At 40.5% G+C, this 18137-nt stretch overlaps 1 protein-coding gene across 1 annotated transcript in view; it reads left to right on the top strand.

Moving 5' to 3' along the window:
• HIP1R (huntingtin interacting protein 1 related) overlaps positions 1–18137 on the top strand; it is a 179562-nt gene that overhangs the window by 87600 nt on the left and 73825 nt on the right. Inside the window, exons 8-14 of the mRNA XM_040347324.1 lie at positions 5091–5231; positions 6550–6607; positions 9060–9135; positions 9874–10020; positions 12818–12879; positions 12991–13063; positions 17403–17586. Coding sequence (XP_040203258.1) covers positions 5091–5231; positions 6550–6607; positions 9060–9135; positions 9874–10020; positions 12818–12879; positions 12991–13063; positions 17403–17586 — 741 coding nt within the window. The remainder of the gene's footprint in view (positions 1–5090; positions 5232–6549; positions 6608–9059; positions 9136–9873; positions 10021–12817; positions 12880–12990; positions 13064–17402; positions 17587–18137) is intronic.

Raw genomic sequence — 18137 nt, 5'->3', positions numbered from 1 at the left:
CCTGGATAGGACGCTAGTGGAGCGCACAGATGGAGCGCACTCGTCACTTCCGGATCGCCGCTGTAGTCCCGCCCTGACCGGTTTCGTTGTCCAATCAACTTCCACAGAGGGCGTGGGACAGCGGTATCAGTGTCCTTATTATATAGAGCTCACCATCCACTCAGTGAACGGGAGCGGCGCATTGTTTCATAGTAATCATGGTAAAACCCGCCCTGAAGGCGGAAGTCAAGGACTATACATATTATACAGCGCCAAGGACATAAAATTATCTTGCACAAAACAATCTCCAAACTACATCGGCACATAGTATATGCCTCAATGTCGCGGAGATAGTATATGGTTTAATGGGAATAATATAATGGACCAAATATTATGTTTAATAAGATAGCTACACTGGGGTCACAGGTCATCAGTCGGAACCTCTTCCTGCAAGCATAATCAATATAAACACATAGTAAAAACAATAAATGGAGACCCTGAAAAACATTCAATCTGTGTAAATACAGTGTATCCAGATCTCCACTATAGTAATATATATATAAGTAATATATATATATAAGTAAATGGTCATAACAGCAAAAATTCAGTATGTTACTAGATAAAAACCAGAAAATTAAAAAATATATCTATATATATATATATATATATATATATATATATATATATATATATATATATATATATATATATATATATATATATATAAACCTAATAGTCACTTGTTCCTTAGAGAGGCAAAATACAGTGATTAGTCCTTAGGTAGAAATATTAAAATCATCATAAAATTATATATATATATATATATATTTTATGTAACACAAATAATAAATTGTATCACTGGTGGGTTCAATAACTGTAGTAATAAAAAAGTAAAATATATATATATAATCATAGATAAAATGACTAAATGTATAAAAAAGGAGATGTCTAAAAAATATTATAAATAAAGGAAAAGGTACTAATAATAGATACTGGGCAATATAAGAAATTAAAAATCACTTATAAAGCAGTTAATATCCAGTTCTATGTTTAAACCTCTCGGAGCAAGAGTATCGAGACAATGGATCCATTTCGTTTCAAGTTTAGATAACTCTCTTATCCGGTTGCAACCCCTCCAATTTGGGCTGAGATGTCTAAACTTGAAACGAAATGGATCCATTGTCTCGATACTCTTGCTCCGAGAGGTTTAAACATAGAACTGGATATTAACTGCTTTATAAGTGATTTTTAATTTCTTATATTGCCCAGTATCTATTATTGGTACCTTTTCCTTTATTTATAATATTTTTTAGACATCTCCTTTTTTATACATTTAGTCATTTTATCTATGATTATATATATATATTTTACTTTTTTAATATATATTAATATATAGTGTATTATTACTACAGTTATTGAACCCACCAGTGATACAATTTATTATTTGTGTTACATATATATATATATATATATATATATATATATATATATATATATATATATATATATATATATATATTTTATGATGATTTTAATATTTCTACCTAAGGACTAATCACTGTATTTTGCCTCTCTAAGGAACAAGTGACTATTAGGTTTATATATATATATATAGATATATTTTTTAATTTTCTGGTTTTTATCTAGTAACATACTGAATTTTTGCTGTTATGACCATTTACTTATATATATATTACTTATATATATATATATTACTATAGTGGAGATCTGGATACACTGTATTTACACAGATTGAATGTTTTTCAGGGTCTCCATTTATTGTTTTTACTATGTGTTTATATTGATTATGCTTGCAGGAAGAGGTTCCGACTGATGACCTGTGACCCCAGTGTAGCTATCTTATTAAACATAATATTTGGTCCATTATATTATTCCCATTAAACCATATACTATCTCCGCGACATTGAGGCATATACTATGTGCCGATGTAGTTTGGAGATTGTTTTGTGCAAGATAATTTTATGTCCTTGGCGCTGTATAATATGTATAGTCCTTGACTTCCGCCTTCAGGGCGGGTTTTACCATGATTACTATGAAACAATGCGCCGCTCCCGTTCACTGAGTGGATGGTGAGCTCTATATAATAAGGACACTGATACCGCTGTCCCACGCCCTCTGTGGAAGTTGATTGGACAACGAAACCGGTCAGGGCGGGACTACAGCGGCGATCCGGAAGTGACGAGTGCGCTCCATCTGTGCGCTCCACTAGCGTCCTATCCAGGAAGGGACTCGGCGTTTCGAGTGTGGATCGAATCTCTGGGGATACGGACACTGGTCGGAATCTGCTTGCACTTACCCAACATGTGTATTGTCATCTACTGTATGGTACGTGCATTTTGAGCGGGGATCCTGTGTGAGGGGATTTCTTTACTTTTATAAATTAAACGGGTTCACACTATGTTTGGCATCCTTTTATATTTTATATGGAGTTTTACCCTCACTGACCCCCATCTTGGAACGGATGATCCGATGTAAAGATACCTTTCAATGTCCATATTTCCTTACTTTCTGGTGAGTGAATACCCCAAAGGGGAGTGTGGCCCACGCGTGGTGACTTGTCTGGGAAAAGGTGTAGGATCTACTATGGACTATCTGCACATCTGAGATTTATAAAACCGGCACCTAACGAATGCACTTTATGTAATTGGACATTTTAACCAATATTTAGCGCTGTTTCTCATTTCGAACTTTTTTGTTCTGTTTATCTGATCACTCATACATGTTTTGCTACGGTGTCAACTGACATTGTATTTAAATAGCTGCTGATCACACAGTTATTATTTTTGTTCTGTTATTTGAGCATGATAACATATTTTGCGATTCTAATATTTGACATATTGAGATATTAAGTTGTCCCATATGACTCATTTTTAGGCTGATTTTTAATCAGACATCAGATTGTACTGCATGCTAAGGCGCTGAGTTGTGCTACTAGGCCTTGTGTTGCACTTTTTTTTGCCATTTTGGATTTCTTATGTGCCTGTAAAATCCTTTTCTTGGAATACTGTACAGGACACAGGCTGTCAGCCATGATGGCTGGGGGTTATATGCTGCACGTTTAGTTGATTGAACACTGGCAAAGTAACTCAAAGCTTTAAAGTGGTTCTAAAGCTTAACCAAAAAATGTTTAGGCACCAGAATTCCCCCTTACTACCCCCCACCCGCCCTTTTTACTTGCCTGAGCCCTCATTCATCCCATTGCTGTGCACATCTGCAGCTCTTCTCTCCCCTCACTTTCGGGTCTCGCTGGGTTTTGCTGGGGGCACCAAGAGCCATTGGCTCCCAGTGCTGTCAATCAAAGCCAGTGACCAAGCAGCGGGGGAACGAGGCTGAGTCTCACTGTCTGTGTCAATGGACCCAACAGCGGGGCTCAGGAGCAAGCATGCACAAGTGCTCCCATTGGACATGGCTTCGCATGGGGGCACTGGACAGAGGAAGATCCACTGATTAGGGGTGCAATGCTTTTCAGGCTCATGTGAGAAAAAAGAATAGATGCCAATTTTTTGTAAAAATATGTGCATTTATTATTTTTCCCCAAAAAGGTGAACTTAGTCTTTAATCCCAAGATCAAATCTGTAGATCTGCTTACATAGATACAGCTTACATATATGTTTTGCATTGTAATAATAGTTCCTAAGAAAGATGTGTCATTACTTTCAGCATTTAATGTACAATTTCTACGTGCTGTAAGAAACATTGATATGAGACAAATGTCACCACAGATAACATTGCAGTAGTAACACTGACTTTACTTAATGCATTGAAAGATAACAACTGTAAGTTGTCTGTAGGTATATGTTGGAGGAAATGATAGAAGATGCACGCCTCCAGTCAGTAACTGGGCGTAACAGCCTGAAGAGTTATTTTTAAATTCTCCTTGATGGTTTCCCTTTGTCCCAGTAATATATTGGCTGTATCTCCTTTCTTTGTGACATTTGCAATGACATTTTAAAATTAATATTTCTGTAGACAAAACAGTGCAGTTTTTTTTATAACCGAGTTAAAATGGGTACTTTTTTCTTTAGTAGCTTTTGCCAATTTCATTAAAGTGGTATTAAAATCCATAGCAAACATTTTATTATATTGCAGCTTACCAATCCTTAGATGATTAGGCTGTGTTAGTTTTGTTTTTTAGGTTTTATTTATTTTATTTTCAACCAGGGATCCAGCCAGTATGTCTGTTTTTTTTCAACAGAACAAGCTGTCCTCTAAATGTATCCGTTAAGAAGGTTGAGATCCACCATTTATCGCTGACAGGGGTGCTTACAATTATCAGAAAGTTGCTGTAACTTTTGTAACTGCAGTGTTGGCTGGAGTTTGGCTTCAATTTGTTAGTGTATTTAAATCTGCTAGTCCATCCAACATTCCTTCCCCCAGATTGACAATTTTGCTGTTCAAATGTGCTCCTTGATCCAGTGTGTTTATAGGCCAGGTCACCAGATGAAAACAGAGGATAAAATAAACAAATGCAGGCACCACATCTAATTATTGGTAAACTACAATATATTACATTTATTCTTGGGTTTAATTCCGCTTTTAATCTTATCTTATTGAGAACTCCAGTATTTTTTTTTTATTTTTTTTATTTAATTTGATCTGTAACAAATCGTTAAGGTTCAAATGCTGTATTCTTTCTCCAGGATCGCTGCCATTGATCTGGATAGTATAGCTTTCACTAAACTTCCTGTGCTATCACTCCACAGAAGCCGTTCTTTCGTTTTTCTGACCTTCCTGTCCCCTTGTGCCTTTCACAAAATACAAAATGTTCAGTGAATCAACAAGGGGAGAGGAGGGAAGGGTAAACAACCAAATTCCTTCTGTTTATGAGAGCCGCAGCTCTCATTCACAGTGTTGGAAGTTTAGTGAAAGCGTATTTTTTACAGAGCACACTTTTTTTTATTTACCTGAAGTCTTGCTTTAATGTAATTCACTCTTAGCGTGGCCTAGCGGGCTTCCAGAGGCCACACTTGTCAATATGGTGCTCAGAGATGTGGGTGACTGAATTTTTCCTTCATGGGCTTAGTGTACTTAAATGTGAGTACCTTTATATAATGTAAGCTGCATGAAGTAACAGAGTCTTCCATGATCAGTTATCAGACAGCTGAACAGTGCCATTGCGGTCTCCCAGATGGCATCCGGACAATGTAAGCTGGCTCCTCTTATACAGGTGATTCAGGACTGCAGTCATCTTTATCACTACACCGTCAAGTTGATGTTCAAGTTGCATTCATGTAAGTGGATTTGTGTCTCTTACTCTCTGTAATGTTCTCATAATGTCTTCCTTCCTTGTTATTGTGAGTTTGGTGAAAAGGTTTAAAGTAAGAGCTGGTAGACTACATCAGCTATTGTCCCCTCCATATTGGTGTGTTTACAAAGCGTGTTCTGAATTGTTTGGCTACATTTGCCATATGATTGACTTTAGTAAATGTTGATGCATTTACATCTCATACGTGGTATTTAAAGGGCAGTCAGAACAGGTAAATGGGATTTGACTTGCGAGGATACAAGCCCCAGGCCTATATGTGAGAAGTTTTCTGGTATCGGGACATCTGATATGTACAAGGGTGTTTTGGAAGTGCAATCTTTCTGTTAAAATCAAGGTAAATAACGGGAAGGGCTACAGCCTTCTAGGGATTCTTATGCTGACAATTTTGACGGAAATCCACCTCCTTTTCTTCTCTTCTGTTTGATCAGGCTCTGTCTGGACTGTCTGCTCTCCCTCTCCTCCAAAACCGCATACATCGATTCTCTTACAGCAGACACCCTCTATTTGCACACTGTATAGCTGCCTGCTATGCTGCAGTTCTGACTTGTGAATCTTCCAGGTAAAAAGGTCTGTGCAGCATAGCAGGCAGCTACACAGTTTGCAGATAGAGGCTGTCTGTAAGAGAATAGATCTGAGCTGTGTGCCATGTGATAGGAGGAGGGAGAGAGGAGCTGTGCTGCCTGTGTTCAGACTGTGTGCAGCATGGTGATGTCAGAAGGAGCCCAATGGGTACAGCTTCCATGGTGGATGGGGGGGGGCACAACTGAAATGGAATACAGCCCCCCCACAACACCTCCCTCTCTAGCCATATCTATACTACTTATATATTATAAACTATGCACAGTGCCTGAACTCATTTACTGCTCAGGTGTGTGTGCCTGTTCAGTAGGTGTGGCCAGTAGAGGGGGACAGAAAGATGGCCAAAGTTTTAATCCTCTCTAAACTTTCAAATAGCAAATGGACTGTTATGCCTTGTACACACAGTCAGACTTTTAACCATGCAAAGTCCGTCGGAAGTCTGACGGAAAGATAGAGAACAGGTTCTCCATCTAAGGTCTGTCAGACTTCTGACAAAAAAAAGTCAGATGGAGGCTACACACAGCCGGACATTTCGAGGGGAAAAAAAGGCAGTCAGACTTTTTTTCTCGGAAAGTCCGGCGGTGTGTACGAGGCATTACAGGGACTTAAATGATAGATGAAGTGCCCCTGCTTAAAAAAACATGTTTTGCCAGTGCTATAGAGGACATCTTATACATGCACTGTTTGTTCTTATTTTATTCTAGGTCTGCCTCCAGATACTTTACAGGGGCACAGAGACAGATTTCATGAGCAATTCCACAGGTGGGTATGACTGTTCCAACTCTACTGATCCTTTTTTTTTTTTTTTTTTTTTGGCTGATATTATTTGACCACTTATACAGTTTTTTTTTTTTCTGAATGTTCTAAATTATTAAATATATTAAATTATAACATCCTATTTTTACATTAATACCAAAAGCAGCACTTTACTCATAACTTGATTAAAATAAGGATCTTTAGCAAGAAACATACATTCCACATGAATAATTATGCTACCAAAAGAAGTGTGTAATGTAAGTTGCCTCCAGCATTGTTCCTGTTTCTTCTTGCTGGAGGCTGCCATTTTGCTGAACCCTAGAGCCCCTGTTCAGAATTAAAGTGATTGTAAAGGCAAAAGGTTTTTCATCTGAAAGCAGAGTTCCACCCATTTAAAAGTTGGCAGCTACAAAAAGTGAGTCAGACACTCACCTGTCCCACAGTCCAGTAATGTGGGTGTACAAAGCCCCGCTCCTCTCCCCGGCACCGACATTCTAACTGTGGGCACCCAGCTGTGCGCGCATTGTGCATGCATGATCCACGCTGCTCGCTGTGAATGGTCAGGCAATCCCAGAAGATTGCAAGGGGGGAGAGGTGAACTTCCTTTCGTTGCCGTGGAGCCCGGGGAGGAAGTGGGAGCTGGGTGCCCAAAAAAACTGGGTATCTGCTCCCCCTCCCCAAAAAACGACATGCCAAATGTGGCATGTCAGGGGGTCACCATCACTTAAAGCGGAAGTTCCATTTTTGGGTGGAACTCTGCTTTAATGCATTCTAAGCATTAAGATAAAAAGCTGTCTGTGTGCAGCAGCACCCCTAATTACTTACCTGAGGTCCCTCTCTATCCAGCGATGTTGCAGGAGTGTCTCGGCTGCCCAAGACTCCCCACCTCATTGGCAGCAGCGCCACACCATTGGCTTCTACTGCTGTCAATCAGTCAGACAGCCAATGAGGAGAGAAAGGGAGCGGGGCTGGGGTGGGCCACAGCTCTGTGTCTGAATGGACACGGGGAGCTATAGCTTGGAGGAAAAGATGATCCGCACTACGATCGTTGCTCTTAAAAAAAACAGTCGTATTTATTAACGAGCAACAGTGAACAATGAGAACAGTTGACGCGTTTTAGCCTATAAGGCCTTAGCCACCAGTTGCTTGCTGTGGGGGCACTTAACAGGAGGGAAGGGCCAGGAGCATGGAAGAGGGACCAGAGAAGGAGGATCCAGGCTGCTCTGTGCAAACCCATTACACTGGGCAGGTAAGTAGAATTTTTTTTATTTTTAACTAAAAAAATAGACTTTTTCAATCACTTTAAATCTTTAGGCTGTTAGCAGGTCGGCCTCTACATATTCGACACAGTGCCTAAAAATAGAGAGAAACTGAGCATGTGCAGAGCAGGGTGAGACTGCGTATTACTGGATTTTAAACAGTATAGACACTTATGTTTAATGTTTCACATAGCTATATCTGCAAAAGGGCCAGCCTGACGTGATCTAGCAGAACTTAATTTTCTGCCTAAATTTCCACTTTAAGATGGTGAGAACGTTTAAAGCGGTTACAAAGATAAAACCCTAATGCACATTACACTAGCTCTTCATCCACACCCCCAACCCGCCACCTGCCTTTTGCCCCTAAACACTTGCCTGCCTCCGCTCACGATCCAGTGCTGTGTTCATCTTCAGCACCGCTCCCCTAACTTCCTGATCTCACAGAAGCCACAGGCAGCAGCAAGAACAATAGGCTCCTGCTGCTGTCAGTCGAATGCTGGTAGCGAGGAACATGGCCGAGCCACACTGCCTGTGTCTATGGATGCATACAGTCTGGCTCGGAAGGGTTTCCCCCCACTGGTGCCCTCTCAGTACTTGGCTTGCTAAGGCGCCACTCATAAGAAGTATGGGTGGAGAGTGCTGGCAGGGGACTTCAAAAACAGATGTAAGGGATCGCTCTGTGCAGTATCGCGTCACAGAGCAAGTAATTATAACCTCTTTTTTATTTTAAATGAAACATTTTGCCTTTAGCATGATTTTACATTTTTACAGTTATGAACATTCACCTTCTGTAAGGTTCTTATGTATATTTAATTTTTTGGTAAATGCAAAGAAAGTTAAACTTGCTAGCAGTTTATCTCTCTGCTTTGTTGTGAGAGATCTGCACTTCAATTCATGGGTCTTAACTCTTGAAGTATTTACTTATTTTCTATTGAGAGACAATGCCCCCAGAGGGTACAGAACATGCAAGGAGGGTGAGAACACCCAAAATTCTCAGGTGGAGAACAACAGAGAAATTATGGCATGAAAATTTGAAAGAGAATCCTGCCAGGCTCCATGTAATGATGATAAAGCATTGCCTTGGCTGGACTGATACTTTAAAAATATTTCCTTCAGCTCACTAGTTGAAATCATTTCTATGTATTCAACTTTGGGAAAGGCATTACCATATAGTATCACTATTTCTCCTTTTCCCACAGCTTGAAAAACTTCTTCAAACGAGCATCTGACATGTTATACTTCAAACGACTTATTCAGATACCACGCCTTCCTGATGTAAGTCTAATGACCACTTGTTTCACATAATTGTATTTGTGGTTTTTGCTAGACGGGTTGATCCAGTATTTACTGCTATGAACTTGTTCAGCATGTGATGAGCACGTTGTTTGAAGGTTGTCAGCGAGCTGGCTGGGTTTTACTTTTAAAGTGGAAGTCGAGGCAAATGTCATTTGTAGTATATTGTACCCCTAAAGAATATGCATTTTATGACTGCTCTGCTGTTAGTTTTAGCATTTTTGATTATGGGAAATACATTTTAATGCCAACTGAGAAACTGGTTCTGTAGCTGCAGTTATCACTACAACAAAGGGCAGAAATGATGTTGCTTTTAGAGTCACTACAGCCCTTTGTTGTATTTTTGTCCTAATCCTAGTACCCCTGCCAGACAGCATAACAATGGCCCCGATTTTCATTTTTCTGCACTACAGTTAAAAAAAGCAGCCGGACTTGAGATTTTACATGTATAACAAGAATGTATTCGTACACTCCTTACAAAAAAATCCATAGAAAATTGTACCTTTTTAGCGTAAATAGAAGCATCAGCGCAGGTGTGCACGTTTTACAGCACCTAGATTTCTTTCTGTCTTCTAGACACTCTGAGAACGTACATGATCAGAAGCAGATATTGCTTCCACTCTTATTTAGTATATCCTTGATATTTATTGTAAGGTATTTTTCTGTTGTCTCTTGTATATGAAAATCTGGTAGCAATGTCATTTGTTTTCATGTAAATAGAACCCACCCAACTTTTTGAGAGCCTCAGCAATAGAAGAACACGTGAAGCCTGTGGTAGTAATGGCCAATGAAGTTCCAGAGGAGGAAGAACCACCACAAACCGAATCTCTGATTGAGATCAGCAATGCCCAGCCAGTGGAACAGCAGGTGAATACAGTTTTTTATTGTGGGTTTTCCACTTGCAACTGACTTGCATTAAAATGTCCTTCTGCAGTTTCGATTATTTGTTCTTAGATCGTTAATAAAAGTTGGTGCAAAGAAATAAGTGGCAGCCTTGGTATTCCTAGCATTCAGTTAAAAAATATGTGAAAGTGTACAGATTGAACAACCGATAGGAATGTGTGTATTGAATGCTCTATTTATTGGCAGCAGAGTTTTTGAAGTGAGCTTGAAAATGTCTCCAACCCATCTGGTGGGGGAGATTCATGGTGGTTGATCTCTCAGCTACAGCAAGCACATGAGAGAGAGAGATTTTTGCATAGGTATAGAACACCTTAAAAGCCCGTTCAGAATTTTTCCTTGTAATATACTGTGAGCCAAATCCAAAGCGTTCTAGATATGCCCAGTCAATGCCATCCAAAGCCTTTGTGGCGTCTAATGATAGCAATGTCCTACTGACAACATTGTCAGCTGGGGACTGCATGTTTAGGAAATGATTGCTTCTATTGCAGGGAAATGCTGCTGAGAGGTGGCAATCTGCGCCAATGGGCAACCAGTTTTCTCCCCCTTTTTCAAAGAACGCTTGCTTGGAGAAGAACCTACTCTTTTTGGCTGAGGAAGAGAGCAAATGCTCATAGGCAGATTGGGCTGACTGCCAAGCCTGCTTAGCAGAGTCAGAAGGGTCCGCAATGTATATCGGTAGATCGTTAGGGGGTAGACTGGGGAAGGGTCAGTGATGGATCACCTGCGGGAGCTGTGGGAGAGGAGAAGCGTCCTCTCGCATGCCCATCCTGGTCACCCCCCCACACACATTTTGTTGCTATGTATAGTTTAAAAAACAAATATTCCTAAATATCGGTGGTAAATCTAAATAACCAGCTATCAGGAAAGAAAGAAGAAAAAAAAAGTTAAGACCTAATACACTGCAGAGTTTCAGACAGGATTGTGTATTTATAGACTTTTACTTTAAATTTAATTGTAATGCCTTAATTTACCTCCCAGTCTATAAGCCTTTAGAGTGCCCGATCCATTATCTGTACTATGTGCTTGGCCTGGCCTCCCGGTCCCTCTTTACTGGCTGTGATTGACAGCATCTGAGACCTGTGATGAGGAAGAGAAGAAAGCAGTGCTGCTGCTTCCAGGCACAGCACTGGTTTGAGATTGGGATCAGTTGAATATACAGGAGAGGAGGGGGAAGGAGCTGGTCACAAAGTTTTTCACCCTAATGTACACAATGCATTTAGGTAAAAAAAACTTTTGCCTTTAGAATCCCTTTAAAATAAAAGTATGGAGTTTGCAAAATGTAATCTATTTTTAGATCTTGGTCTCGCCTGTACAATCTATATTTAGGTCCTCAATCAATTTTTAGATCTTGGACTCAACTGTGCGATCTATATTTAGATCCTGGATCTATTTTTAGATCCCGATCTCAACTGTTTGATCTATTTTTAGATCCTGGTCTCAACTATGAGGTCTATATTTAGATCTTTGTTCTATTTTTAAATCCAGACTCCGATCTAAAAATAGACCACAGAGTTGATACCAGGATCTAAAAATAGATCGCACAGTTGAAACCAGGATCTAAAAATAGATCCAGGATCCAAAACTGGATCACTTGGCTGAGACCGGGATCTAAAAATTGATCACATAGTTGAAACCAGGGTCTAAAATTAGATTAAACAGTTGATCACCAGGATCTAAAAATAGATCCAGGATCTAAATATAGACCGCACAGTTGAGACCAGGATCTAAAAATAGAGTTGGTGCGGCGATCTGCCCTACTGTGCCTTTGGCGGACAGTATACAAGCTTCTTTGAAAAGACAGCGGTGCGCATGTATCTAAAGTCGGCCTGTTCATGCTTTTTTGGGTGTCACGATGTACTGTAGAGTAAAAGATTTCCTATCCTCTGTGCCCAGTCTTGCCACAAAGAGTTAATCCAGCTCTGAGCAATCCTCTTTTTTTTTTTTTTTTTGTTCAGTGAGATAAAACGGACTAACAGAGAAAAACCTTGGTCCGTTCCGCCCCCTTGCTGTGAATGACAGGTTATTTATATATTTAATGCACTAGCCTGGAGACAGGCATTATTTTTTAATTCGCACCCCCACTCCTTTTCTGAAGTCATGTGGTTACTTTTCTGGGTTTTGACTGGATGTTAGTGATCACAGCAGAATTCAGTGTAAGGAATACACAGGACAAAATGCATGTTGACAAGCGGAGTGTAGAGGAGGGCGGGGAGTCCACTGACATCACGACTCCACCCATCGAGCTCCAGACAACAGACCCACCCACAGAATCTGCAGTTTTTCAGTTCTTATAACAGACAGATGGGAGGAATTTGAAAGGTAAGGATACATGCAGGAGGCGTTTATATCCTTATAGATCAGCACTATGGCAGTAGTTTAGAAAGGATGAGAGTGGGTTTACATCCACTTTAAGTCACGCTGAGCACACATGGTTCAGTTTTTATTGTTCAGTTGGCCAGCTGAATGATTCACCCAATCGAGATGTATGCAGGAATCCTCTCTGATGTGTCATTTTATTTTGACGTTGTGACTCCCCTTCCACCAAAATACACTGATCAGTGCTGATCAAAAAACATTTTTCCAGCAGGACGTGAATGGCCAACATGGAATCGGATTTCGAGAAAATGCAACAATAGGTGTTATCCCAGTTTGGCTACATAGGAAGAAATATATTGTATCAACCAAGTTGACACCACTGGTTTTTAAAAAATCGTGTGCAAAAAGACATTTATACCTGCCTTATTGATTCACTGTTTTTTAGGTTGTAGAAGACATCTTTCAACAAACTTTTGGGCCCCCGAATGGTCTTGTGATAGATGACAGGTACTGATTATATGTAAACTTCTTGTCTGTTGCTGCTCATTGACCAATACTGTTTTATTGCTTGCCTGCTGCTTACCAGTTTTATGCCTTATGCTCCCTTTTCCCTCTAAGGGACCTTCAGATAGAAAATCTTAAAAAAGAAATTGAACTGCTTCGTTCAGAATTGGAAAAAATGAAACTGGAGGTAAGGTTTAAAAAGCTATCTAAACTGCTTCTAAACTAGCTGTTTTAGATGTTTCTTATGATGCTCTTTTAGTGGCAAATAACAATTTGAAGATGGGTGTCTTGTATCTACAAAACAATGAATTTGTGCCTTTATTCATCAAGATGGGGCATGCAAGTATATTAGATTAGTGATCTAAAATGCCTTTTTTAAATAAAATTACACAGGTTTGAAGTTTACAGTGAAAAATGTATTTCACAAACAAGTGAACCCTTATTGTATGACTTGTTTAGGTATTTTCCGAGTCTCTAACAAGTTTTCAAAGTGCATGTGTGCTCCAGTCAAAGCGGGCAGTACAGTGCATGTGTGTTTTTTGTGTAAGCCTTTTCTGTAAGTCAGCGTGACTCTGTTAGCCTTCAGGATGTTAACAGCCTTTATGTAGATGTTTTTGAATAGCAGCATTTTGTGTAATTTTAATCATTTTTAAAGCTGAATTAAAGTTTATCTAAGCGCTACAATCCAAAAACGCTATTTAAATGTTTTTTTAGTATTCGGAGAAAACTCACCCATCCATCCATGTCTCTCTGCTTTACTTTTTTGAGAAATCGTTTTGAAAAACACCACCTAGCATTTCTAACCACAGCCATCTTGAGTAGGGGCAGATGATTCTTATAGCATTTCCTTTCTGAAATACTTCTGCATTTAGCTTAGGAATGCAGAATGGTGCCTGGATGTACAACACTATTTGGCCTAGGCCAATAAACGGCACGCAATGTAAGATTAAAAAAAAACAAAAAAAAAACAAGTAAACAAATATACAGCTTCCTATTTATTTACAAAAGCTTATAGCATAAGGATTAAAAATGGTTAATGTTGCTTGAGAGAGTTTTGTTCCGCTTTAAACTGCGTTCTCAACGTTATTTATCCTCTTATTGTACTTATTTGACATTAAGGGGTTGTAAAGGTAAAAAAAAAGAAAACCCCCTAAATAGCTTCCTTTACCTTGGTGCAGTCCTCCTTCACTTACCTCATCCTTCGATTTTGCTTTTAAATGTCCTTATTTCTTCTGAGAAATCCTCACTTCCTGTTCTTCTGTCTGTAACTCCACACTGTAATGCGAGGCTTTCTCCCTGGTGTGGAGAAAGCCTCTTGAGGGGGGAGGGGGTGAGCAGGAGTGTCAGGACGCCCACTAACACACAGCTCCTTTCTCTATCTGCAAAGTAGAGAGTGTCCTAACACTCCCGCTCACCCCCTCAAGAGGCTTTCTCCACACCAGGGAGAAAGCCTTGCATTACTGTGTGGAGTTACAGACACAAGAACAGGAAGTGAGCATTTCTCAGAAGAAATAAGGACATTTAAAAGCAAAATCGAAGGATGAGGTAAGTGAAGGAGGACTGCACTAAGGTAAAGGAAGCTATTTAGGAAAACATTTTTTTACCTTTACAAACCCTTTAGGGCAGGAGTGTCAAACTCCATTTCATCTTGGGCCACATCAGCATTATGATTGCCCTCAAAAGGGCCGGTTGTATCTGTAAGATTAGATGTCCAGCGCATCCCCTGCCCTTTACATTAGATGCCAAGAGCCACCCCACCATCAGAAGTTGGGTCCCCCACTCTCCCTTACATCACAGTGCACCCCACTTTCCTTATGCTGCTGCTGGGAAGAAGCTGCTTAAAAGCAGAAAGTAAGGGTCTTGAGGAGGGCTGTAGCTGCAGGAGAGGTGCAAGGGCCACATGAAATGGCATGGAGGGCCGGATTCGGCCCGTGGGCCTTGTGTTTGCCACCTATGCTTTAGGGATAATTTTAAAGTGTTTTGCATTTTTTTTCTCTAATTAAAAAGCACTTTTCAAAAGAGTTTATGAAGTGCTTTTATCATCTAAAGGCTGACGGTGTTGCTTTGGGCCCCTTTCACATCTGTCTGGTGCAATGTTTCCAGTCAGGGCGCCCTCAAAGTGTTTTCAGTCTCAAGGCACCCCAGTCTGAGGCTTGGCTCACATTACTGCATGTTGGGGAACGCACACAAAATCGCGTGCATTCCCAACATGCAGACAAATGCGCTTCTCTTTTGCAGATGTGTAGCGTTGTCATTGTTAATGGTACCCTCACGCATTGGCAAACACAGTGCATTTTCGCTGTGAGACAATTAGAAAAAAAAAGGGTCAGGGACTTCTGTGGGTCAGGGGAAACTCATTGAAATGGATGGGCTGCCCTACATCCAAGACACAGCTGTACAAATGTGAACCAAAGACTCGTTTGCATGCGAGGTTGGGGGACAGTAGAATCATGCAGTTGAGCTACGTTTTTCCCACCCCCAATTGCTCCCTCCTTTTAGCTGCAGTGGCAACAACCAGGAATGTACACATGCTTTGACCGTAGTTTGAAGTATACCCCCAGGTGAGTGGGGGCTCCACTGCAAGCAGTTGCGGCACGGTGATGCTGCATTTAGGGGGTTGCAACGGGCTTATGAGGAGGCGACATATCGCCTCTTCACTACCAGTCAAATTCCTCTAAAAAGCAATCCCAGCATTATTCTTGGGAGGAGCAGCAGTCCTTGGCGCTAATATGAACAAGCCCTAGAAGGCACACACATCCTTTACAAAACTGCAGTACAGTACCTGCATTCACATGGGTTACTGCATTGCCGTGTACTTCCCTGTAGGGGGAGGTGAAGAGCCCAGGCTGCTTCCCCCTTCCACTGCTTTCTCTTTACTGTCCCAGCCAAGCTCCTGCTGTGCTGATGTACAGTTCGGCAGAGCGGGAGCTCAGTGGTATTTGACAGCCTTTCTCAACCAGGATGCTGTGACTCCCCGGTTGAGAAAGGCTGCTCCGGTGGGTTTTAAGTGCTTTATTTTGCACATTAGTGAACAGACCATTAGGGCACACCCCTTAACTTTTGAATTTAGCTGCCAATACACCACAAAGCATAAAAAATCTTACAGGTACCCCTTTTTTTAAGCCCATCTATGTGTTGAGGTGCATTTGCATAGTACATTGGGGTGCCATCCAAAGTTCTTTTTAAAGACTAACAAACTTTACCAGTGCATGGGTGTGAAGTGAGCCTTATAGCTAGATTCAGAAAGCCCGCCGCATCTTTGCGGTGGCGTAGTGTATCGTATTTACACTACGCCGCCGTAAGTTAGCAAGGCAAGTACTGTATTCACAAAGTACTTGCCGGCTAAGTTACGGCGGCGTAGCGTAAATGGGACCGGCGTAAGCATGCCTAATTCAAATGAGGATGTGGGGGGCGTGTTTTATGTATATGAAGTGTGACCTGACGTGATTGACGGTTTTTAAGAACGGCGCATGCGCCGTTCGTGTACATATCCCAGTGTGCATTGCGGCTAAGTACGCCGCGCGGACGTATTGGTTTCGACGTGGACGTAAATTACGTCCAGCCCTATTCATGGATGACTTACGCAAATTACGTAAAATTTTCAAATTTCGACGCGGGAACGACGGCCATACTTAACATTACTAGTCCAGCTATTTGATGGAACAACTATACGCTTGAAAATGCTATACGTAAAAGGCGTATCTGTACTGCGTCGGCCGGGCGTACGTTCGTGAATCGGCGTATCTAGTGATTTACATATTCTATGCCGACCACAATGGAAGCGCCACCTAACGGCCAGCCTAAAAATTACACTTTAAGATACGACGGTGTAAGACACTTACGCTACTCGTATCTTAGCCTAAGCGTTTAAGCGTATCTGGTTACTAGAATACGCTTAAATTTGCGTTGGCGCACATTTAGACTTAGGCCGGCGTATCTACTGATACGCCGGCCTAAGTCTTTCTGAATCCACCTATTAGTGTTTTTAGGTCTGCTTTTTATTCATTGAATGTAGATCTTATTAAAAAAAAAAAAAATGACATTCAAGTTTTATTATGTAAGTACAGTATTCTAATTCAGAAATGTGAAAATGTATAATTATGGGTGATTGGAGCTTGTGTTATGGAATATAGGAGCAGGAAGGTAATTGTAGAGTCCTCTATCTCAAATCATATCTGTGCACCTTTTGTGTCTGCACAATGCCATAATTAATTTGGGGTGACACCGGGCTCTCATGTCAAGGTAAGAGCAGTGAGAGATATGTGGATGTAAATCTGTTACTTCCCTCAATTCCCACTCCAAATTTTGAAATTTTGTCGCTCCATATTACCCATGTTTTGTTGTAGGGGTCTAATTTTGATACCGGAGTATACGAGATTCATTCCATGACATAAGCCCATTTAACTTTTTCAGGGAATTTGATGTTCCTAGAAGATAGGACAGTATTTTAGAGTCAAGGAATAATAATTTAACTCTTTACATTGATGGCAATAAAATACATTTAAAAACGTGTCTGAATGTCACAGGCCCAGAAATACATCATGCAGCTGAAAGGTCAAATAAACACTTTGGAAGCTGAGGTGGAAGAGCAGCGGAAGCAAAAGCAGAAAGCCTTGGTGGACAATGAGCAGCTGCGGGATGAGCTGGAGAAACTACGGAAACTGAAGCAAGAGAGCGACAAAACCCAAGGACTGCATGTAGAAATGGAAAGTAGGTCTTTACAAACTGCCAGTATATCAGAAACAAGAAGTGTTTAATCTATACAGTGCAATACATGGCAAATTGTTCAGTTTGTGTGCTGCTTATGACCTTTCATAGCCAATTCCTGAAAGGCTTCTATAAATGCAGAGGCTTAATTATACCATTGGGATTTCACCAACATCTGCCAGGAGGCTGCAATAAGCAACATGATTAAACTGTACTTGATGCCTGGGCTGAAAAACGCATTGTCAAGATTAAGTAGCCATTTCATTATCGGTGTCAATGGAAGTAGAATTTTATGCTCTACAAGCGTGCATATTTTTATTTTACTGAAAATAAAGATACACAAACCCATTGGGGTTTTGAAAATCAGCAATTCTTTCAAATGAAAAACATTTATTTTATTTTTTTAATGCTGGACCATGCCTCCTCAATGTTGAATAAAAAACGTATTCTTTATGGGCTGTTCTGTGAACATAATGTAGTATGCAAGGGTTTCAAAGGCCTTAAGCTGCCTACACATTATACAATTTTCTTGTACAATTTCCTTAAATATGTAA

This window comes from Rana temporaria, chromosome 1 (genome assembly GCF_905171775.1).
Source record: "Rana temporaria chromosome 1, aRanTem1.1, whole genome shotgun sequence".
NCBI lineage: Eukaryota > Metazoa > Chordata > Amphibia > Anura > Ranidae > Rana > Rana temporaria.
This window is presented reverse-complemented; position numbering and strand designations above follow the sequence as displayed.